This window comes from Dermacentor silvarum, chromosome 7 (assembly GCF_013339745.2).
Source record: "Dermacentor silvarum isolate Dsil-2018 chromosome 7, BIME_Dsil_1.4, whole genome shotgun sequence".
NCBI lineage: Eukaryota > Metazoa > Arthropoda > Arachnida > Ixodida > Ixodidae > Dermacentor > Dermacentor silvarum.
The window spans coordinates 144,771,908-144,796,196 of NC_051160.1; the positions used below are offsets into that span (position 1 = coordinate 144,771,908).

Genomic DNA, 24,289 nt, shown 5'->3' on the forward strand with positions numbered 1-24,289 from the left:
TAGAGAACAGCTTGAAGTACTCAAACTTGCGTGCACTTACCATGACTTGACGATCTGGTCGAGGCTGTTGTGAAGCTGGTGCTGCATGGCCATGGGATGCGGGCCATTGACGATGATTAGCTTTTCCACCATGTCTTCGTGCTTCGTGGCGAAGCACCAGGCAATCACCGCACCCCAGTCATGGCCGACGATCGTCACCTTGCTCCGGCCTGCGATGAACCCCATTTGGAAACAACCGATCCCAATGATATTAAAGGTGTGTCATTCAAAAATGCACACAAGGAAGAAGCGCTTTACGACAATGTGCTATTGATGCTGCCACTCTGTCTTCTGGTGTGTTATCGTTTCAAAGGCGTTGCGAAGCTCCATGGCCTGCCACCCTCCTGAGCTGGCATGTTTTGTTTTGGCAGGAACTGTATGTCGATTGAAGGGAAATGGCACGAAGGGAAAGTTCTTCTTTTTATCTTTATTATTCGCTATCTTGGTCAGCTTTAGCATCGTGATCTGCACATCTGGACATTAAAAAATAAATTCTGGGGGCTTACGTGCCAAATTCACGATTTCAATATAAGGTACGCTGTAGAGGTTGACTCCGGAATAATTATTGCCTCCTCTGGTCCATTACCGTGCGTCTAAATATAAGTACACGTGTGTGTTTGCATTTCACCTCTACAGGCGAATCAGCAGCCGTGAGGGGAGCTCCCGTCTCAGCGCACCTCTCGCCTGCGGGCCTGAGCTCTGTCTGGTGCGCGTGCTCGGGACGCCCAGCTGTCATACCTGACTTGGCTTCACTGGAACAAGAATAAACCTTGACTGTGTCTGGTCTCGGTGTATTTCTTGATGACGACGGTCGAGTCCAAGAACCTACGTTATCACACATCTAAGAATACGTCCGCTACACTGCGCTTCCGTGAAAATCATCTTGAACCAACTGGCCGATTCCTTACACGCTAATACTTCCTTCAAGCTCGCGCTGATACAGTTGTCCAGCATGAAAATTTTGATTGTTTTGAAAACGAAAGTTTCTTTGCCCGCGTGTGGCACAACTGAGTATGTGCAACTGGACATGTGCCACCGGGCAATCGTGGCCAATCGCCCAGAATAGGCATCTGCCACTTTGACTCAAGGTGTATAGAATCCTTAAACGTATTTATATATCGACCGTGCTTAAATACCGACCGCATGCACCGGCTATCAACTTTCATTCCTCGACAGGCTTCATAGATCGCCTTCGTGACACAAACAGGTACAATTACAGGCTCTGCTTGTGTATAGTGCTAATACTAATATCTCGCTACTCAAACAATCTTCGCGTCATTTAGATTCCAACACTGCGTCATATCGACGTGTTTTATGTGTATGAAAGTGTTTCGTAACTGCCTGAAACATTAGGCTTCTGCCTCATTGCTCAAATCTCACCGAGCGATTTGACGAGTCCATGGACGTCTTCGATGAGCTTAAATGTCTGATAGTCATCGACGTTGGCGGGCTTTGACGACTGGCCATAACCACGGAGGTCCGGAGCAACGACCCTGCACAGAGAAAGTTGTTTCACTTCACACCACCACTTCGTTAAAAACACGCAGCGCACGCGAAAGGTACGACACCATGTGCAGACTGATTGGAAACGAGATACCATTATAAAACCGTTAATCTAGCTAAAGGCGGAAACCGCCCCAGCAGCCAAACTTGTAAATCAACGAGGGTGATCCTATACAATGTGCTGCAGAGTGAGTTTAGAGGGGGACCATGTGCGCTGCTGAGTGAACTACAGGGGATTGAATGCCAGTACTAGGGAGAAACGACAAGTATATTTTGTTTTAGGCGAGGCGTTCTTGTTGGACCCTCCCGCTATTTGCAGACCGTGACGTCTACTGTTGCTGCTGTGTTGTCGAATAAGCCACCCCCTGGCTGAAACGCACACCGCTACGAACTCATAAAAACAATCGGCCTGGCGGTACAAGTGGTCAGCTTCACCGCAGTGGAAGCACAGAGGCCGGTGATCGGGTGTGCGCCAAACATCCGACTTCCGAGGGGGCGTGCGTCTGTCGTCCACGTAGTGAACCGCTTGCTCCGAACGAGGGGTAACTGGAGCGGCATGAGCAAAGGGCGGCAGCGTGTACCCAGCGTCGTAGTACGAGATAGGCTGCGCCAACCTAAGTGACACTATAGGAGGAGCACGAACGAACAGCGGCGGAGAGGAATCATGGCGGTTTAGGGCTTCCACGTAGGTCGCACGGTGGTATTCAGGAGGTACTGCCGCAGCGTTGTCAGGAGGCAAACGGTGGGCCTGGTGCAGCTCGTCCTTGATGACATTTGCAATGGAGCTTACCGTATAGGATGCGGTGTTCGGGCGGCCTTTTGCAACTATTCACGCACTACAGAGCGGATGAGTTCTCGCAGACAGTCACCGTTGCTTCCGATGGCCGCGAAAATGTCAGCAGCGGACATGCTGTTCACTTGCCGCTCATACAGGTTGGACATATGCAGAAGCATCTTTTCCATGGTCATGGCCTCGGACAAGAACTCCGCAACCGTCTTCCGAGGGCTCCGCACGAGACCAGCAAATAGCTGCTCCTTGACCCCGCGCATCAGGTGACGTAACTTCTTCTCCTCCATCATTCTTGGATCAGCTCGTCTGAAGAGGCGCGTCATGTCCTCGATGTCACAGTTTCGTTTGGCAACTGGACGCGGGCCTGAATCGCCGGTTCCAGCCGTTTGTGGCAATCAGCACTGGTGTAGGTCTCCAAAAGCTGACGACAAAACATGCGCCACGACATCAGTTGCTCCTCGCGGTTCTGAAACCACGTACGCGCGCCATCCTCCAGGTAGAAATAGGACGTGCCTCAGTTTTTCCGCGTCGTTCCATTCATTCACGGCAGCCAAGTTGTAATATTAACAGACTCTTTGTCATTATGCTCAGCTCTCACTGCAAATAGTAACTCACAAGTTTCGCGTACATTTCAATGTCTTATACCTTCTAACTTAACATTAATTAGATTGGTATGGGTGCCTGGTCACAAAGGATTATATATCACTGAATTAGCTGACAGCTTAGCGAGAGCTGCCCTTAGTAGTCCAATCCTTCCGATCCTTCCTGTATCAGCTTACATAACTGCGGCTAGGTTCAGGAGACGGGCAGTCATGCAAGACTCCTGGAACCTGCCATTAATAAATCTAACTGATTATCGAAACCTCCTATTTCCTTGGAACAGAAAATTGTGCCATAATAGAAAACTTGAAGTCCTCTTTACCAAATTCAGATGTCGCATTCCTACATTGAACTTTTATCTGCATCGATCTGGTCTGGCGCCCTCCTCCTTTTGCTCATACTGTGGTGAAGACGAAACAATAGAACACTTCTTCCTGTCATGCCGCCGTTTTTCCTCATTAAGAAAACACGCTTTAGAAGAAAAATTTCACAGTGCTGGATTGAGTATTACGATACCAAATATTCTATCTTTTGGTGCCTCTTCTCTCGTACATTGTCATAGGGATGTTGGTGCAGCTGTTGTGGAGTATATAATTGAATCAGGACGATTTCCTTGTTAAAGTCTTAAATTTTATGTGAATAAATTCTTTTAGTCATTCAAAATTTTTGAAAAGTGATCCTTATTAGACTCCGATAATTGCTTTCCTTCAATCACCGGATTCTTGGCCAATCCCCCATAGTGGGTACGAGCCACTTTCGAAGGCAAGCAAGCAAGCAACCGCCTTCTCGATAGCTAAGTCTCACAGCAGTTTTCTCCATGAGCCAGTTGCTCTCAATAAAGGTTTTCAGTCCCCTTTCAAGACACGTGACAATATCGCAACGTCAAGGATTGTCAACTTTGTGTTCATGGTATTTATTATTGCAGTAACAATTATATGGACACTCTAGGCGCGTTTCTGCCCTCGGCGTCGCCGTGATGTTCCGTTAACACCGTCGCCACTCGCCGTATGCTGTATGTGTGAGTGAAAGCCTACGAGCGTGAGCCGACGGCAGTGGCTCAATCTCACGCGCGCAAGGGAGGAAAGCGGGAAGGAAGCACGGCGTCTTCCATCGTGCGCAAGGCACCCGGGTGAGGGGAGAGAGGGGTGCGTTTTACTACGGCGGCGGCTACGTATGGTGCACCACGCAGGCCCTATCTTGAAAGCGATCTGCGATGGGGACAGAGTGCGTCGAGTGCTGATAGCTTCGTGTGCGCTGTGTTCTCGCCGCTTAGTTTGCGTTGAAGCAGTGGGGAAAAACACGTTAGGTGTAATGCAAACACTACAAGACGACCATATGCATGAGAAAGCAAACACGCGTAAGAGGTCACATTGCTTTTTCTATTTAATAGTGCCTGATCACACTTAGGAAGAGAGGACAAAAGGCAGTAACGCATGACGGGGTCCTCCCACCTGAGACCCCGTCTGGCAGGCAATTAACGACAATGATATTAAAATGACCGGTAGTTAGGCAGGTAATGTAATGCGTATCGCAGATGATCAGGAGCCATTAGAGTCGCAGAATGGGTGCCAAGAGATCGGAAGCGCAGTCGAGCATGGTAGATGTACAGGTGCTGTAATAACATTGGGAAATTTGCTGGCATGGAATGAAGTCAGCTAACGCAAGACAATGGTAATAGAGTATTGCAGGGAGAGCGCTGTATCCTGCTGTGAATACGTAGATATTAGGCCTAAAAATGATTATGAAAATAAGTAATCAAGTCATAGGCACGCCACAATAGCTCATCTACTCCTCAACTTCCTTTCTACAAAAGAAAAACTCACTCCTTAACAAGCGATGTCTGAAACCTTTCTCACAGAACATGTGTAGGGCTTAGCGAACTTACCAAAAGTCCTTCTTGAGGTCTAGTATCTGGCACTTCCAGGAAAACCAGAAGTCCGGGAAGCCGTGCAAGAGCAGTACCAGCGGCTTGTCTCTGCTTCCGGCCGACACGTAGTGCAACGTCACATCCTGCAGCGTTAGCAAAACGACACCGTGTGAGCGCATGACTAAACATTATTGAACATTGTTTTTTCATATCTGGGCAATGCTGCTGAAACACTAGTTTCTGCAGCGTCCTCCCATCTACATTCTTGATTTCTGCTTTATTTGCCAATTAAACGCTCCGTCAAAAGGGCAATGACACACGAATGAAATTCAAGAACGTCGCATCCTATCTTAGCACCTAGGCACTCATCAGAACTCATCGCGTCTATCCCCGCAGCCGAGTACAGTTGCATGCTTTCAAAAACAGCACCCAAAATATAAACTATGGGCAACCAGCTTTGTTTTAGTAGCATAGACAATAGTAGTCACCTTAATAAGGTTCCTTTTTTCGGGTTTGATGGTACTCGCGCATGCAGTTTCACAGGCATCACTCATGCTTTCGTGGCACATGGTAAGTGGGATAGGCAAATAATTTTGCAGGCACGATACCGCAATAAATAAAGCGGCAAGCTTTACGAACTTCGCAATCAGTGGTATGATGTTGCTACATACTGTGGACAAGATTTCGGATTTGTGTCATGAAACGTTTAAACAGAGTCCAATAAATAAACGAATGAGAACTGCAGTGATTGTTCACTTAACTAGAAACAGACTTTAAAGATCAAGTAGTGCTCATTGGACAAATGAGACCAAAGACGTATCCTTCAAAGTCGTCTTGGGATACTCAGACTTTTTTATTTGCAGTTAGGTAATTAGACGCGTTTAGTTTTGTCATATAATAAATATTTTTTGGGACATAGGTCGTATTTCTAAAGTTGTAGAGAATGCTGAGCAACACATAATAGAGTTGTCTACATGATGTTATTTAAAAAAACGTTGTGTTCTTTTTCCAGAGCTCTTTTCCAGAGTTCTTTTTTCGCGCGAAATATTTTTTTAAGGATGTCACTGCGGCGACTGCGCGTCTGCCTTGCAGCACTCTCAATTTAATCGCGTTTCACTTCAACTTGTGAACTTCAACGAACATCAAATGGCCACTTCAACTTGAACATTTAAGCTTTCTGAACTGCTCTGGAACACACATTTCTGTTTATTTAACTTAGATGTTTGTCTGTATGTTAACTTTAGAACTGTTCTCACTATAGCATGTTCCTCATTCATTGTATAAAACCTTTATTTCAGGACATCTATGAATTGGTAGTAGTAGCCAGCACCATTTAGCAGGCACCAAAAGCTCCTTGATAAAGAGATAATACAAAAAATTATCATTATTTAATTATTGTAGTGCGTAGAATAGAAAAGTAAGTTTGCTGTGTTTCGCGAGGGGACTACGAGCGACACGGCAAAGTATTTACTAGAGCCGTTGGGATAAGTACTTTTTTTTAATCGTGGCTAAAGTTAGCTGGGGCACCCTGTACGAAAGGTTCAATTAGTCTGCGGGTATCTCTTGCTGTTACTGCATTTCCTAACATCACAGACCTTCTGGCGTAATTTTCTGAAAAAACTTAAACAACGCTCTATACACCAGTGGAACTATACACCAGTGAAACACATAGTATAGAAAGAGACAGAAAGAGCGAGATTGAAGAACGGAGAAAAGTAGGAAGGTTAACCAGAACGGAACATTTGCAATTATCTTATTAGCATTGGCGATGGCAGAATTGACAAGAGTTTTGCAGAAAGATTGGGTATTAGATGAGCCCTTAGATATTTATACGAGATTACCGGAAGCAAAGGTGCATCACCAATGTTCTATGAGGGCGTGCCATAATGCGGTGGAAAAAAGCGCGTTGTCTATTAATGCTGTCATCCCTTTGCAAAGCTACTACATTGTTAGTGTTTGTAAGGCGTAATGCAGGACACAGTCATTGGCACAAAGATTGATAGACGACCTCAAGTTGTTATGGAATGGAGATCGTATGTGTAAATTGAAAACTTTTTAACTGTGGGACTTAAAGTCACAAAACTGCGCAGCTCGCTATGACGGACGCCGTAGCGCGGGAGTCCGGATTAAATTTGACCTAGTGCTATCCTATGATTTCCTCGCTTACGGAAGCTTTGCTGTTAGTGAAACTGACACTATGGACACCCTGAAACGCTGCTCAATTTCTTTGAGCTGGCTTAATTGTTGTTCCTAGTGCACCTTCAAATCTCACTTCTTGCATTGTGTATTATTTTCTTCAAATGCGCCAAATTAGAACAGAAGCCGAAATCTAGTGCATCGGGCGATGATGTAGACAGAATTTTATGCTCTGCTTAAGAGAAACAAAAGGCCGCTAATATGTCCGACATGGATTTCTTTCTGTGCACAAATAATAAAAAAGGCGCATTGTTCTGCGTCCAGAAGAATTATAATTGGTAGTTACGCTCACTATCGTGTTACATGAGACCGTTCCTTTACTAAAGGTCCAGCACACAAAGAAAGCAGAGCAGGTTTCTCTCAAGGCAAGGCTTTGTCTTCCTCATCATTGTAAATACATACGAAGCAATGAAATCACTTTTGAGTTGGCAACCGCTGAACCAATCTCAATAAAATTTGTTTCATCTAAATGATAACGTTCGTTTCCGGTGCATCTATACAGGGAGTCCAAGATAACCTTAACCAAGGTTTAAAAACGTGGTGAAGCAGTGTAAGTGGACATAACCAAGTGCATTTTGTTGGCTATTGTATGGAGTAAAAGCAACTAGCGCAATTTTTTATATATATTCAGCTTAATTGCATAGTTAGGGAAGCATTATTAACTTCGTAAATACTAACTTTAAAGCAAAGCTTCCAATGCGAAAAATTCAGAGCGCTCTGTGAAACAAATATTTAAGCAGTTTTTATCTTCGTACCTGCTACGTTATTAATTTATGCGCCCTAAATAAGGACCGCGAAATACCAAAAAAAAAGCATGTGACGCGCCCGCGTGCGGGCCACGATTGCAATGCTCTCAAACGTGCCCCTAACAGTGCATTCAATCTGGTATTTTGCCTCTTCTGCTTATCGCTATCGTGAACCACCACGAGGCGAGCGCATCACTGGCGTAAACCACGCAGCTAACGCCTGCGTCCTTCCCTTGTCACATTTTAAGCGGCATGGCCACCAACGACATTCCAGACCCTCGCTTTTGAAGATTTCATATCTATAACTTGGCTTTATTCCTCGTGACAACCAAAGCTTGTTATTTCAAAGACTTTTAGAGGAGTAGTTGTCCTAGTTATGCTGATTTCATGGGAAAAAAGCCGCGATGTAAATGCCCATCCAGCCTCTACTCATAAAGGTACTCACTTGAAGTACCTTTACGATAGTACTCACTTGAAGTTTATATAATAACCACTTTATTTACATTGTTTATCTCGCGGTTTTGAAGGTCCGGTGTCATTAAATAAGGCACGCTGGGAGTTCACTTCAGTGGAGTTATTAAGTTCTTATATGGGTTTCTATTCACCAGTGGGAGCAAAATTCTACTCAACAATATAATTATAATTGAAGTAATAAGAAAGTCTGCACTCGTGTTGCGTAGCATTTTTCTGTTCGTTTTGTCACTTGCGCTCGCTTCGTGCCTCGCCATAAGTAACTGAGTCGGAATTGTTCAGGATCAAATAAATTAAAATAACATTAAGCCACCAGAGGACGCAGGAAAAAAAGCAATGAGTACCTGACAGAGGTCCCTGACTCTGACGGCGCATTAGTGCAGTTAAGCAATGCACAATTGGTACAACCGTTGCAATTAAACGATGCCTACAGCACAGGCTTATCGTTATTTTAGACAGCGGTGATACCAAAGTAACGAACGAGTTATTTATTAAACGGGATTTAGCGATTATCCTACCACTGGTTGCCAGAGCTATGGTTACCAGAGCTTCGCTAGACTGCTCAGGTATATTACTCACCTCCAGCGTGACAAACTCGTGGGAGCCCAACGCCGGGTCCCGCAGGCACTCGGGCTCCTCGCGGCGTTCCTTGGGTTCCAAGACACACTTTCCTTTCAATAGGACTTGAAGAGCGACGCTGATCATCATGAGCGCACCCCGAAAAGCTCCGATGGACAGGAGCAGGGCGGTGCTCACCAACCGCTGCAATGCACTGGTGGAAGCCATGCGTACTGTTGAGCTATTGTCCAGCGTTTCAGCAACAGGCACTCTAAATACACAGTCCACCACAAACGCGAACTTGATATGTCGAGAGTTTTGTAGTTGTAGGTGCGGCTGCCGTGTGCACCAGTGGTTCTGGCAGAAGCTGAGGACGATGACAGCAATGCGAGCTCGGAATGATCCCGACTCCGAGTGGCTGAAATGAATTGAATGTCAGCAGTCTTTATCCACAGGGGTACCCTGGAATAAAACGTGACCTTCGTCGCCCCGCTGATCACCTCCGCAATAGGCCTGATGTGTTTGATTTTGATTGCTTATATGCTAGCCCTGTGATGTTATGCAATCCAGCAGCCTGCTGCTTGCTGTAGTAGCAGCCACCGAGTGTCTCCACTCGGCTGTCGGACAAGGGTAAACAACTGCCTCTTGTGAGTCTTTGATTCGATGTACAGCGAAACGCTCCGCCGATATGTTCCAGATTGAAGACTACGGTTTCCAGTCTTCCGCGACGTCCGATGCCTCCACCCACGGATGATGACGTCGCATGCCGCGTCGGTCAGCTTTCGACGATGCCCTGCAAATAACGAACGTCGCTGGACTATACAAAGGACAAGACCGAGATTGCATGCAGTCAGTGCGATCGGGGCACCTGTCCAAAGCATTTGCACCGGTGCAGCCAACGGACCTATTCTACTTATCGCGTGTACTCGCCACCGCTGTAACAAAGCAATATCGAGAGATTGCGCAGGGTGAGCGTGCGCGTTCGAGTGGTGCGTTGCCAAGACTACGGCGATAAGGATTGACGGTGCATGCTATGTTTGCCTCTCGACAGGCATACCTTTTTTCTCACTATCACTTTACCTGGTTTGAACATTCTCAAGATAACGTATTCGAACACGACATTCATCGACACATACGTGACAGTAATAATCGCTTATGTCTCTACATTTTCACCGAAATAGAAAGCAGCAGATAAATAGGCAGATGCTTTAAAAAATACCCTAAGTAATGTATGCGCTGTTGGCTTCACTTTGCTGAGCGCTTGTAGCGTCAGCCTTATGAGGATGTTTATTTATTCATTCACCAAAATAAAAGCATAGTAACAAGATACACAGAAGGAGGTAGTCAGCCTTATGGGGAGTATGCAGCTGTGGCTGTACGTTTGACGTGAGCCTGTTGGTCGTTCCGTACGCAAGCGAGCACGAGAGAGAGGAGCGTCGAAGAATTTTATTTATAAGAAAAACACAAGAGAGACTAAACACCTCATTCACACCAAATAAATACAAGAGCATATGAAACAGGCTCGGATCAAATATACAAGAATAACACTTAACAGTGTTCCAATGAAAACAAAAAGAAACAAACGACATACGCGTGGCCGGGCAGCAGCAGCAAGTCCATAAACCATGAAGTCGACGCACAAAGCTTTCCCGAAGAATGCTGGCGGCCGATCTTGTCGAGGTGGATGCGAAAGGAGGTCCTCTCAAAAGCTTAGAGCTGTTAGAGAGTACGTCAACAACCTCGGAGTTCCGACGTGGCCACCGATACTCCTCTTCTAATTAGACTAGTAACAAGATACACAGAAGGAGGTCCCAAAGCTAAGGCTGTAAGAGGACCTCCTCTCCCAATTAATAAGAACAAAACAAATTAGGTTAGAGTAAATACAGCGAAGTTGTAAAGTTGTCTACGAATAATTACACACGACAGCAAAAGAATTGAAACATTATATAATAGTATACAGAATTACGCTTTTCAACAAATAAAAAGTAACAAAAACAACTCAGGTTAATGCAAATGCAACAAAGAGGTAGAATTGTTAACATGTATTAATGCAAGAAAACAAGTAAACTGAAAACATGGCATAACGCTGTACAGAATTACATCCTGTAATGAATTAAAACAAAACAATCGTGGGAAGTGAAATGTAGCCAAGGGGCAGAGTTTTAACAAGTACTGACGCAAGGAAACAAGTGACGTAGCTCGACGGACAGGTTTCCTCGTTGGGTAGGCGTAGAAATGCTTACGCATTTAAAATTAGCCCCTCGTTCCTCTTCGAGTTCCATGCGTACACCTATTTTCGCGCCCATCTCCCACACGTACGCTGAAACTGCGATTAACTTTCTCAATCCTCTGTCACTCCTGCACTCCGCCACGTTGGACAAATCAGGAGACTGGAGCTAATACATTGGATATGGCGGTGGAAATCTGGTGCTTTGGAAAAGGTAAGGCCACACGCATGCAGAATTTGTCCTGTAACTAAGTGAAGTTTATACCAACACCCATACTACGTTTTCTCTATAAAATTGTTCTGCATCGGAAGAAATGCAGGGAAAGGAAAAAAAGGTGGTACATTCTATGTACGAATTTGGTCACTAAAATCTCATATTTTCCAATATCTCGAGTATAAAACGCAGCAAGGAATTGCACACGAGTACGCGATAACAAACTTATTTCCGCGTATGTGAAATTTTTTATGCATTTTTGCCTATAAATTAGGGAACCGCGAACAACTGAAATCGGCAGCACTAGTTGTCAGCTACACGTGGCCGACGAACAGCTTGCACCCTGCTCAACGACCGCCTGAGAGCGATGCCACTGTCAGAAAGTGCCGCTGGTGAGCTGTTACCGTTTATCTTCACCAATAACAGTCGCTTGCCCATTTAGCCACTTGGAAAAATTCACCGACGATTACGATTCCCTAATGCGAAATTTGAGGCAGCTCTATACGTCTTTCCATCTCGCGATATATTGGCTGGCGCGGACAATGTCTTGTGCGGCATGTTGCAAACGGCGCGAAGTGCGGCGCGACTGCCTCGCTAATCGGGATATCGCGAGAGGCAGCGCGTGGGTGACGCGTGCGGCGCGATTCAGAGCAGCCGCCACAGACAGACCTCCGCTCATGCAGCGCTCTGTTTTCATACAAATGACGCGTGCTACTCTGGCGCCATCTTGTAGCCATCATCGCCGCAAAGCCCGCCTTGCACGGCACAGCGCTTTTCTTCTCACGCTTTCGCCATACCCTCCTCCTCGCTCGCGCTCTCTTCGCTATCGCCATCTTTCTGCTCCCGCTGCGTCTGCGTTCGCTTTCATCCTTCGCTGTGCTCGTTCTCTCGTTTACGATGCACCGCGCCGACGGCGACCATCGCCACAGGAACTGGCGGCTAAGAGCTGCGCTCGTGAACAATTATAGCCCTAAGGCTATCCGAGATAAAGCAGACCAAAGCGAATTAACTAAAGAAGAAGGAAACAGATATACCACGATGAAAATCTGAAAGGACCAGTTTCGCTCTGGCCGCTTATTTCGTGTTTTATACATGTTCTTGAAACCTGAAAATTTGAGTCGGCAAAACTGAGGAACCATAGGAAAATTTAACTATGTATCACCAGTTTTTTAGAAAACTTTTCTCGTGCTGTTCTCGTTCTACGTTCTTTTATTCCATACACGAACGAAAGCATGAAATCAAGCATATCCACCAATAACCATATTTTTTGTGTTTTGCTTGGCTTCAGTGATTCCTGCATGCCTTTTATAGTTCCTAGTTGCTTTCGTAGAAGCATCTGTTATCTCTAAGAAATACTGTGCATGTATGCATCATACTGTGCATTTTTATACGCATTGCCTGTGTATTTTTCTATAAATGGAAGATACTTGAAGAGTGAGTTTCGATAGTACCAAAGATGCATGGGGGGAATTTCAATATTTCCTAGCTTTGTTCTTAAAATCTGTAACAGAGGGCGCATATTCTCACAATAATGGTAAACGATCAAAGCTGCAGAGGACTGCAGTAACAGTACAAGTGCGGCTCTTCAGCCGTCAGTATACAGTAACCTCGCATGGTTCAATTTCCAGCAGCACGTCGCTACAGGCGCACTGAAATGTCGCGCCAGCCAACGTCCACCCTTTTCCTTGGCTTGCGGCCAAAACTTGTAATTGCGCAAATAACATTTTAAAAAATTGCGATACTTTGTTTAGCACACAGAGTACAGTAGGAAGAGAACAGTAGTTTGTTTCCGGTGTTGGAAAACAGGACAAAAGTTTTTTTTTCTTTTCACGAATACCAATATCTAGTGCATAACATTTGATTCATATTCAAAACTTGGAATATTCGCCCAACCCTAATTACGAAATGCTTCTTGTGCAAACAATAATGACCAGTGTATGCTCACCGCCCTTCCGTCGGCACCTGCGTGTCAGTCACTGCACGCCTAGCCTCGATACCGTGAGTTCAGTAAGCAGTGCGCGACTCCCGGTTACTGTAGCCACACGAATACGCTGCTTCGAAGAGCGGTGGTGAGTTTGTGCGAGAAGCGCCGCCTGGACGCTGGCGGTGATAAGGGTGCGACACCTTTTGCGGCACCCAGTGAAGCGCGGGAAGTGTTTGAGCAAATACCGGCGTAAGGGAGTACACACGCACCTTTCCTCAAAGGCAAACGGACACAGCCGTATACTCGCGAACACACATCATTAATGCTGCTGAACACCCACATTCGAGGATTCTAAGCACTTTGGTCGCCGCACGCTTTCCGGCACCACCGATAAAACGGGCACACAGAAACAGACGCACGAGGCAAATACAATAAATGCGCTTTTCGTTTTCCAACACAGAGCACAATATCGCCAGGTTTCTTTCTTTTTCAGTACCGACAGAGGGAAACGGGCATCAATAAATTTCAGAACTTTGTGTTGCAACACTTGTCTGACATGGTGGGATATTCTGCCGTGGTGTGCTATTGGCTGGGACGTGAAAGGCCTCATTCTCGCCGGAATCAGTACCATTTCGCTTCGTCCTCCTGCGCTTTCTGACAGGCCGCTCTCTCGCATAATAGCTCCAGCTGCAGCTGACACGAGTGTAATGATGACGAGCATAAATGAGGCTGTCAAAATTCACCTGTTGCAATGAGACGTCTGCGAAAGCTAAACTATTGTGCTTGCGTGCACGCATTCACATTTTCTCATTGTTTCCTGATTATCATCACCATCATCATCATACACCTATATTTATGTCCACTGCAGGACGAAGGCCTGTCCCTGCGATCTCCAATTACCCGTTTCTTGCGCTAGCTGATTCCAACTTGCACCTGCAAATTTCCTAACTTCCTCACCCCACCTAGTTTTCTGCCGTCATCGACTGCGCTTCCTTTCTCTTGATATCAATTCTGGAACTGTAATGGTCCACCGGTTATCCATCCATCACATTACATGGCCTGCCCAGCTGCATTTTTTCCTCTTAATGTCAACTAGAATATCGGTTATCCCCACTTGCTCTCCGATCCACACCGCCACACCGCTCTCTTCCTGTCTCTTAACGTTAGGCATAACATTTTTCGTTCCATCGCTCTTTGTGCGGTCCTTAACTTGTTCTCGAGCTTCTTTGTTAACCTCAAAGTTTCTGCCCCATATGTTAGCACCGGTAGAATGCAATGATTGTACACTTTCTTTCAACTACAGTGGTAAGCTCCCAGTCAGGATTTGGTAATGCCTGCCGTATGCACTCCAACCCATGGAGGAAGGAAACAAAACAGGAGAGGCCCTGACGTCACTTTTTTGAAGCCGGAAGTGCAGCCATGTTGGTGTGCCACCTCTATTTGCGCCTCCAATCAGGGGTTCTGCAGCTCTCCGGAACAGATGGGCGCGAACTTTGAACTTGCATTGTTACGAGGGCGGCAAATGATTTGGCTCACGTACTGCGTGAGCAGAAGCGTAGACATATGGCTGTTGAAGGAGATGACCGGCGACTTATTTCCTCTATCGGAGCACGCCATCGCCGACTGGAAGAACTACCCCCGTAAGGTCGCGAAGGACGAGCTCCTGGCGCGACTTCCACTTGATGGCCCAGGTAAGAGAGCACGAATTGAGGAGTGCATTCTTCGCGGCGAGAAAAAGTACAATCGAGGCCGCCTAATGTCGGGCGACAACTTCCCGCCGAGCCGCCAAAATTACGGCAGTGTTAAAGATGGTGGCGCATGGGTCTTCGGCATGTTCTGTGCGACCAGAGGGGTGCTGCGACTTTCAAGGTCGACCGACGAAACGCGGCGACGCTAGGCTCCATTATTGCAGCCAATGTTCAACCGCGGGGACCATTATTCATAGTGAGGAATTGGGCGTATACAAATATATCCCAAATTTAGCGGATGCTAACGGGGCTCTGCCTCAATCTGCATTGGGAGATAGTCAACCACAGCGTGAACTTTGTGGACCCCATCACGGGCGTTCACGGTAAGTACGCGGCAAACCACTTATGCTCTAGCCGACGCACACTTCGTCTCGCAGCTGGGGCAGCTGGGGTGCCTCGATGACCCTACTCGCAGCCTTTCTTTAGCGCGAGCAACGAGCGATCTGTTAAAAGCCCAGTGTGAAAACCAGGCGCACACCAATCTGTGCTCGGATATGGGAGCGCAAGCACGTAGCGAGTCGCACCAATCCAATCCAGAGGAAACAGAAGGAGCAACGAGCGATCTGTTGAAAGCCCAGTGAGAAAACCAAGCGCACAATTGGTGCTCGGAAATGCTAGTGCAAGCACGTAGCGAGCCGCGCCAATCGAATCCAGAGAAGAAAAAAAAGAGGAGGACGAGCGTACCCTCGTGGTATAACGCGAAACGTATTAAACTACACATTAGTCTAATACACATTCAGTGTAGATCTTGTAAACTCTAAATTGCTTACAACCCACATTAATGTGACTAATATAATTGTACTAAATGCATTTATTTTATAATTTGCTTGTGCCTGTAATGCACTCGGTGTAACGACAAACAAGTGAAAGAAGACACGACCATGCACAAACCGTATGATCACGTGATCCTCAGTTTGTCGACCGCCCACATGGCAATGCCCAAGGTATGATAGCCACCTAGAGTGAATCTAGATAAGCCAATGAAACTGGAGGCGTGCCGACGGACAAACTTTGCCTTGTTACCATTTGCTCTTTCATCTTGGGGCATCGCCAGAGCTCGTGACGATCCCGACTTTCGCCAAACTCGGCGCATCCTGCATAGCACCCCTGAATGGATAAGAGTCCCGCATAGCACTATAGTGCTATGCGGGACTCTTATCTTATAGCTAGCTAGTGCCTCAATCTAGCTATAGCTAGATTGAAGCACCTCAGTCACATCTCTGCCGTGTGGAATCGCTCTAGTGGCTGAAACGATACTCTAGTTGCACAATCGAAATAACGTTTGCTCACAATCTCGGAAATAACTCCCCTTACACAGAATTAACTGCGTAAATTGCGTTTAACGCAGCGCGCAGGCTCCGTAACCATGATGCAACCGGACCAATTTAAAGTCCCTGTATAAGAAAAGTACCGCCATCCTTTGATAAACGCCGCTTCTCTCTCTGCTGTATCTCCGATTGGACGATAGCGCGCGCTCTTCACTTCTTTATATTTTCTTTTTTTCCGCCTCAGAGCCATGTTGAAAGTCCTCTGCGCAGCCGCAGTCGCCGGCGGCGGCGGCGGCGGCGGCGGCGCGCGCCCGGCCTGAAAGCTTCAACGTGGACTTTCTAGATGCGCCACCGTCGACTTAGCTTTCGCAAGCAAAAAGTAAAAAAAAAGCAAGCGCTTTACGAGAGGAGGTGGTGGAGGAAAGAGTAGATGGCGGTACTTTTCTTATATAGTGATTTTAGGCTAATGGCGTCGGAAGCACCACCTCGCGAGCGGGAGCCGAAAGGGGCCACGTTCTGCCGCTGCATCCCGGCGGAGTTTGCAAACAAGCAAAGTAATCTAGTAATGGTGGTCTCGGCGTGATTAAAGTCCCTAGATTTTCTGCACTTTTTAAAGAAAGCAAAAAGATATCTAGGGACTTTAGGCGTGGTGCTCGTTGCATTAGGCGTAAAGAACGCCAAGCGCGTCGGCCACCGCGTCAGATGGAAAAGCTCTTCTCGGGCACAAAATCCAGTCAGAAAGTTCAGAAAAAGGTGAAGACGGGTGCCGGGCACCTTCACTGACCATTGGGGACCAGTTTCAGAGCATTTACGGTGAAATATCCGCCTTTTCGGTGAAAAATTAACGGAAACGGAGCCGGTATGAGGTGCGTCGGCTGTGCTCCAGCGCTCCCTGCCGCCGTCCAGTTGGGTGGCGCGCGCCCGAGAACGCTGCATTCGCTTTCCTGACCACGGCCGGACTCGACTCAACTCCGCGCGGAGTGTGGAGTCGAGTCCGGCCGTGTCCTGACTCGCTACGAAGCAGCAGCAACAGCCGGAATGTCCGGACGTGGCAAGGGCGGCAAGAGGCTCGGCGAGGGTGGCGCCAAGCGTCATCGTAAGGTCTTGCGTGACAACATCCAGGGCATCACCAAGCCTGCCATCCGTCGTCTCGCTCGCCGTGGTGGTGTCAAGCGCATCTCTAGCCTGATCTACGAGGAGACGCGCGGTGTCCTCGAGGTGTTCCTCGAAAACGTGATCCGGGATGCCGTCACCTAAACTGAGCACGCCAAGCGCAAGACCGTGACACCGTGACACTGCCTGTCCGCTGGCTGCTTCGCTCCAGCCCGATTTCGCGAAGAGGTCAGGTTTTTTGCCTTTTCCGCTGCCTTCTCTTAGTTGGCAGGCCTCCCTGAACGTCTCAGGCTCCTGCCCGTGCCGGTGTTTTGCGCGGCGAGCCTGAACTTTTGCCTCAGGTCGGTGTTTGGCGGCTGACCTTCGATCGGCTGCCTCGCTGATGGGTGGTACGCACTAGCGGGGCATGGTTGATGCTCCTGCTGTCCTGCCGCCGCCCGGGGGCGGCCCCCTTCGGCGGGGGCCTCGCCGCGCTTCGGACGACTCCGTCTTCTCTTCCGATGGGGAATCGCGTATAGGCTGTTTCACATGGCGCGATTGGGGCGAAAAAAATCGTTCTGCCGCGCACGTCGCAGAGCGATTTTCGCTGAGAGCTTTCACATGCGTCTGTGACAGCGCGATTTCCGTCGCAGCGACGCCGAAGGTCGCCCCCTGCTCACGAAGCATCCAAGCCTGCATCGCTAAATAAAAACAACGTGGAAACTAGTCACATAATAAAATGTTCTTCTTATTATTTGAAAATAGAATGAGTACACTATTCTTTAATGTTTAAATGCGTTGAGCCTTTACGATCGCTTAGTCTGCAACCGCGGCGAGTGAAACGCTGCACAACACAGCAAGTATGAGCGTGCGGCTAGCGCGGCGTCGGTGGGGTGGTTTCGTTTATTACCCCTTTGTTGCGGTAATATATCGAAGCCACAACTCTTCTCCTGGAGGAGTATATGCTTCTGCAGAAGAAGCGACCATTGAGTGTGTAAGCACCTGGCACAATTTGTAGCGATAAAGAGGTTCACGACGGTGACGATCAAGTGGGTACTTGCCGTATGTTGAAGGCGGCGTTTGCTCCTGACCTGGATAGCGTGCAGCTTCCCATTTTAAACGAATTGTGTGAGCTAGAGAAAACAAAAATTGTTCATGAAGCTCCTGAGCCACAGGCACTGGTGGATACGCTCTGCTAAAACATCATTGAAACTGGTGCGCGACATTGCTCCGCTGAGCTTCCAACACGCGGTATATAAAACAGGAAAGCGCCTATTTCGACGGCGCTTGCTGTTACGTCACGTTGCTCCGCCCACATCGCTCCGATCGCTGCGACTCAGCGACGGAAATTCCAACATGTTGGAATTCCGTCGCGGAGAGCCCGCGACGTCGCTCGCGGCGGTCGCTGAGCGACGGAATTCGCTAGGTCGCTGTGTGAAAATAGCGCCATGTGAAACGGCCTTGTTGGGAGCGGTGGCCTTGGACTCCAGTAGCGTGGGGCCTTCCTCTGTGCCTTCCTCTGTGCGGAGCCGAGTGGACGCCACGTTGACGGCGTCGTTTCATCGCGCTGCTCGATCTGCAGAAGCAGATAACCGACATTCTCTTCGATTCCAACTGAAAAGTGACCAACAATCACTGGGCTCAAATTCTGTGCCATCTGAGACAGCAGCTCCAGGAGTGTGCTGACATGCGGGCTGGCTGCGAGGCAGTGTGGCCATGCCGATTAAAGTCCCTAGATTTTCTGCTCTTTAAAAAAAGAAAGCAAAAAAATATCTAGGGACTTTAGTGCCGATGAGCTGTGCGACCAGCTGGAGCGGACGCGTGCAACTGGTGCCGTGGTTCAACGTGGCGTTGTTCCGACGACTACGCAGCCTGCCTCGTATGCTGCGTAGCGGCGGTGCGTGAGGTGGCCAGTGCGGGGGGCCTCGGCTCCGGAGCTGTGGTGTCTGCCGGCGGGGCTGCCGACTCTGTCATCAGGCGAGACAGTGCGCACATTATGTTTTTGACACCTCTTGTACCCACTGCCACCGCAGCTGACGATTTATCGGCCTTAATGAAAAACAACGTAGATCTGGTGAAAGAGCGCATTGGAGACATTAGTGTACGCAAAACTACGCACGGTCTGACAATTCTTTCGGACGACAAAGACCGCAATTGAAACCAATGTGGTCGCAAATACCACTACGACGGTTAAATTTGCGCAAAAACGGAAGCCACGTGTCTAGCGAGCTGGAGTGGATCCCGACAACCCCGCGGTTAGTCTGATTGCCCAGCTGAACGCGAGAAACCCCAATTTTATCCTAGACCCTTCCACGTGTTCTGTGCGCAAGTCGTTGAAAGAAAGGTCCGGCAACTTCTCACATATTCTAGAGGATCGACCCGGAGACGTTTCAATCGCTCATGACTCGCGACCGCGTCGCGGTGGGATGGACCTCCGCTGCCGTAGCGGAGGATATCCACTTGCCTACGTGTACGTTTTGTGCGACATACGGCCATCGCCGCCGTGCCTGCCCTGTGCGGAAGCAGGAGGATAGGGCTGTGTGTACGCGGTGCGCAGGAGACTATCTTGGTGCTCCGTGTACTGTCCGCATGGGCGACGCGGCTGTGTGTTGTAACGAATGCCGCAAGGCAGGCCGTCATAGCTCGCACCCAACTTGTGATAAATCATGCCCCCTCCTGGTCGGCAGAGTTGCTCGCTTGCGTGCACGAACCGACTATGGGTAGCAATAACTGCATTACGACTGGGGAGTCGCGCGGCGGTCTCGGTGCGCTTGGAACGACGGGCGTGGTTCGCGATTCGCGCGCGCCGGTGCGCCCGTTCGCCGGCGTCGAGTGCGCGCTCGGGATCGCCGCGCACTTCCTCCAATATCCGACAGACCCTTTCAACCCTCCGATTTTCGACTTTCACCATGCTACAAACGGTCTCGGTAGGTCTTCGTTTATTCTATTCGGCGCCTCCCCCCTCCCCTTTCCCCTTCCTCTGATAGTAAGGATGCTTAAGCTTTGTTGTGCGAGCACACAGTCGCGAGTGTGGTTTCCATTTACAAACATTATCTTTCGGCCTCAGCACGTACCCTTCAGCTATGGCTAGTGCTGCGGTGTTGAAATTCCTACAGGCCAATATGGACCACACTCGCAACGTGACAAAGCTGCTGGTTGACTACATGACACGCGAAGACTTTGCCTTCGCAATTGTGTCAGACCCGTACCCTCTAGATGACAAGATACCGAACGTGCCCCACTCGATCACTATTTTCCATGCCTCGGTGGGCCCACGAGTGATGTTGCTGGCTCGGGCCCCCGGATTTGATCTCTTCCCACTCTACCTATCGTAACATGTGGTGGGCGTCAGTTTCGAAAGCGCAGGGCAGGCCTTTATAATTGTGGCAACATATGCCCCGCCTCACAGACCGCTGGATCCGATACTGGATGAGCTGGCCCAGTGCTTCTCGCGTTACTCGTCGCGCGATTTCATCCTTGCCGGTGATTTCAACTCCAAGCACGCGCTCTGCATGGGGCCCTGCTGCCATCGACATCCGTGGCGTTCAGCTGGTTCAATTTGCGTGTGCAAATGATCTCCGCATTCTAAACAGCCCTGATTCTCTCTCCACACCCCCTATGCGAGTTCGCGGATAGATGTGTCTTTGGCGTCCGGCCCGATAACGAGGAACGGGTTTGCCTGGTCGGTGTCAGACGCCGACACGCTTTCTGATCATAGTTATATAGCATTTTCACTCTCGGGCACGACTGGCGCGCGGACGAAACGGCTGCCTAACTTCGCTCGATGCCAGATACTCGACTCACTAAAACTCTCCGTGTAGTTCGACCGCGTAATTCAGTGTCGATTCTCCTCGAGTGAGACGCTTGACATGGTACTGGAGCAGTTCTATGGTATGTACGCTGCTCTTCGCAAAAGCAAGTTACGCGTGGTCAAGCCGCCCGGTGCTCGAGAAAACGCCTGGTGGACGCCGCAGCGGAGCGCGGAGCGGTCAAAGGTGCGCGCCATGCGGCGCCGACTTCAACGGACACGTGACCCTGACCTCCGCAAGATGTTCAAGCAGCAATACGCCCGCACCTCAGCATGCTACAAACGCAGCATCAGACAGGCCAAAGACACATTCGATAAAGCATTCTGTCACGAGCTCACTGCCAAAAACATCTTCGGAGAGCCTTTTAAGCTGGCGTTTGCCAAACTGACGCCGCCGACGCAATCTGCCCCCGCTCGTTCAGTCAGACGGTAGTATGACCTCTTCTGTTCTAAACTCTGCGGCTTTACTCTTGCGAGTGCATGTCACCTCCGATGATCCTGCCGAGGACAGTGATTTCCATCGACGCGTGAGATGCGTTGTCGAGCGTCCGTATCCTCGTGTAGCTAATGATTTTCCATTCACGCTAACGGAAGCGGAGCACGCCGTTTCTTTGGGTAACCCTCGCACAGCGCTGGGGCTAGACGGGCTTACCGCCATGTTCATCCAAAATCTATTCCGACAACATCCCCAATTTTTTCTTTCAGTCTTTAATGCCGCGCTTAAATTAGGTCACTTTCCCTCTTGTTGGAAGGCTGGTAGAATTATTTTCTTTCCCAAACCCGGCCGTCCCCCTAACCAACCTTCCGCTTACCGCCCATTATGATGAAGTTGCTGTTTGGAAAGATTCTCGAACGCCTATTAAATTTCCGTTTATATTATTTTCTCTACTCCCGCAAACTCATTCATCCCCGCCAATTCGGCTTTACCCATGCGCGGATTGCCCCTCCCGCCATATATGCCCTGCGGCAACAATTGTCCGCGCTGAAATCTGCCAAGACCCCTGCTATGTTAATCTCGTTGGATTTCACTGGCGCTTTCGACAGCGTATGGCATGACGATGTGTTATTCTTCCTACGCAAGCATCAATGCCTCACCAACTTATATTATTTGCTTAAATCATTTCTGTCGGGCCGAAAGGTTGAGTTCAGATGCAGCGCGGGCGAGGTGTCGGCATGCCCTTCAATAGGCAGTCCGCAGGGCTCGCCGCAGGGCTCGCCTGGAACATTATCATCCACTCCCTGGTAGACCTTCACTACCCCGCCGGTGTTCATATACAAGCTTACGCAGATGACGCCATCATGTTAATCACCGGCAATTCGCGTCTGCAACTGCAGGCTTTGGCAGAATCAGTCCTCACCTTGGTGAGCTGTCATGAGACACAGAATTACAGATCACCTTGATCTGTAATTGGGCCGCGCACAACAAGGTTAAAATCAGCTCTCAAAAATCGTGTTTCATTTTTTTTTTCAACAATGGGCACATCGGAGCATCCGAACGACGTCGGTTTATTCACTTTGACGGTGCCTTTCTCCAGGATAAAGATCATATTAAACTACTGGGCGTGGTCTTTGACAATCAGCTTAACTTCTTTGCCCATGTTGATTACAATAAAACTAAAGCCGAGCTATTGGTTTCCAAATTACTAAATTTCTTCCGTTTACATTACCAACTTAAAATCCCGCTACTATTCGGCGGTTGTACAGTCAGGTTCTCTTGCCTGCACTTGCGTATGCGTCGCCCGTTTGGTGGCCCCCTTTCCCGAAAGATGCCCAGATGTTCAAAATTAATCCGGAGCCCTCCACTACGGCGTGCCTCATAATCAGAACTGGTTTCGGCACGTAAAACCCCAAAAAGAAGGCCCCCTTTCGCGACCGTTCACCTCACCACTCGGGTGCAGTCCGTGCTCCGATCTATCCTGATAGCGCTTACTGGTGCGTACCACACCACTCGTACCCCTGCACTTCATATACTGACTAACTGTCCCCCACTGATGAAAACTGAAGACGACGAAGAGGAGAGAACGCGTGAGAAAAAGGCTCGAGCTAGCGCCATCTTTGAGCAGTCGGTTCAATAAACCGCTACCGGCGGACGCGCAGTCGCTTCGTTCCTTACATTTATGGTGCCGTGAAACCCGGGAGACGACTGGCGTCCTGCACCGACGATGGATCGACTGCGACGCAGCAGAGGCGTACTTCGAGCCGCTGCTACAAGGCTCATCTCGTCCGCTACCGAAGCGCTACAAGCCGAGCATCCTTCGCCATCCGACCTGCAAGTTATTCTGGATGACCTGCAGGACAAGGACTCGGCACTAGCAGCGCTCAACGAGATGATTGCCGACCTCATGGACGATGGTGACGAGTATGAGGCGGAAGCCACCGTCGCTCTGGAGTACCACGACAAGATCCGCAACACCATGAGCCGGGTCCGCTTCATTCTGAATTCTGCTGCAAGAGCCGGAGACAGCGCCACACAGAGCGTTCTGAGCGACACCGCCACCCAAGGCGTCTCCACTCAAGCAAGTTCCCGAGCACCGTTACACCGAGTTGCCCTACCGAAACTACAGGTACCCGTTTTCTCCGGTGAACTTCGCGAGTGGCAGGGCTTCTGGGAACATTTCGAGGCCACGATCCATAACAACCGCGAGCTGTCCGACATCGAGAAATTTTCGTACTTAAGATCATACTTAACCGGAACAGCGAAGCGTGCAATCGAAGGTGTGCGTCTGGCGGAAGCGAACTACGCTGTAGCAGTGAAATTGCTCCAAGAGAGGTTCGGCCGTCATACCGCCCTCGTTGACGACCACATCGACTGTTTACTTGCCATTGCGCCCATTGATCGCTCTTCTCAAGTATCGCAGCTGCGGGAACTCTACGAAGAGGTGCACTTTCGTACAAGCTGCCTCGACAGCCTCGGCGTTCCAGCGTCAGAATACGCGGTCATCCTTCATCGCGTTCTTATGCGATCGCTTCCCGAAGATATCGCTATTCTCTACCGTCAACGCATGAAGGAGACTGAGCCCGATGACGGGGCTACTCCGAGGTCGCGGCAAGAGGAGGTGAGAAAGGTCATGAAGTTCCTGCAGGTGCAAGTCGAGAGCAGAGAAGAGAGCCACGCCTCCCGTTCAAGGTGCCTACCGAAAACTACCTCCGCGGGACAAGGGCGGTGCCGACCTTGTCTACCACCGCCGGTACCGTCAGCATTAGCCTTGGCCGCAGGATCAGCATCGAACGAGCATCC

General features: G+C 49.0%; 1 protein-coding gene and 1 pseudogene across 1 annotated transcript; one reads left to right on the forward strand and one right to left on the reverse strand.

Annotated features, from left to right (window-relative positions):
* Positions 1-36: 36 nt before the first annotated feature.
* On the reverse strand, positions 37-9,688 carry LOC119458573 (epoxide hydrolase 4). Its single transcript, XM_037720412.2, has 4 exons — positions 8,792-9,688; positions 4,818-4,942; positions 1,420-1,532; positions 37-209 (listed from the first exon to the last, which is right to left on the reverse strand). The coding sequence occupies exons 1-4, from the start codon at positions 8,996-8,998 to the stop codon at positions 37-39; spliced, it is 618 nt and encodes a 205-aa protein (XP_037576340.1). The 5' UTR covers positions 8,999-9,688.
* Positions 9,689-17,189: 7,501 nt separating this feature from the next.
* LOC119459263 (histone H4 type VIII-like) lies at positions 17,190-17,444 on the forward strand (annotated as a pseudogene).
* Positions 17,445-24,289: the final 6,845 nt, after the last annotated feature.

What these genes read in the sequence shown, in the direction of transcription:
- LOC119458573 (XM_037720412.2), bottom strand. Translation starts at nt 8,998, where the DNA reads ATGGCTTCCACCAGTGCATTGCAGCGGTTGGTGAGCACCGCCCTGCTC. An exon ending in ACGAGTTTGTCACGCTGGAG is followed by an intron (nt 4,943 to 8,791) that starts GTGAGTAATATA and finishes CTAACGCTGCAG; the next exon opens with GATGTGACGTTGCACTACGT. An exon ending in TGGACTCGTCAAATCGCTCG is followed by an intron (nt 210 to 1,419) that starts GTGAGATTTGAG and finishes GGTTCATCGCAG; the next exon opens with GCCGGAGCAAGGTGACGATC.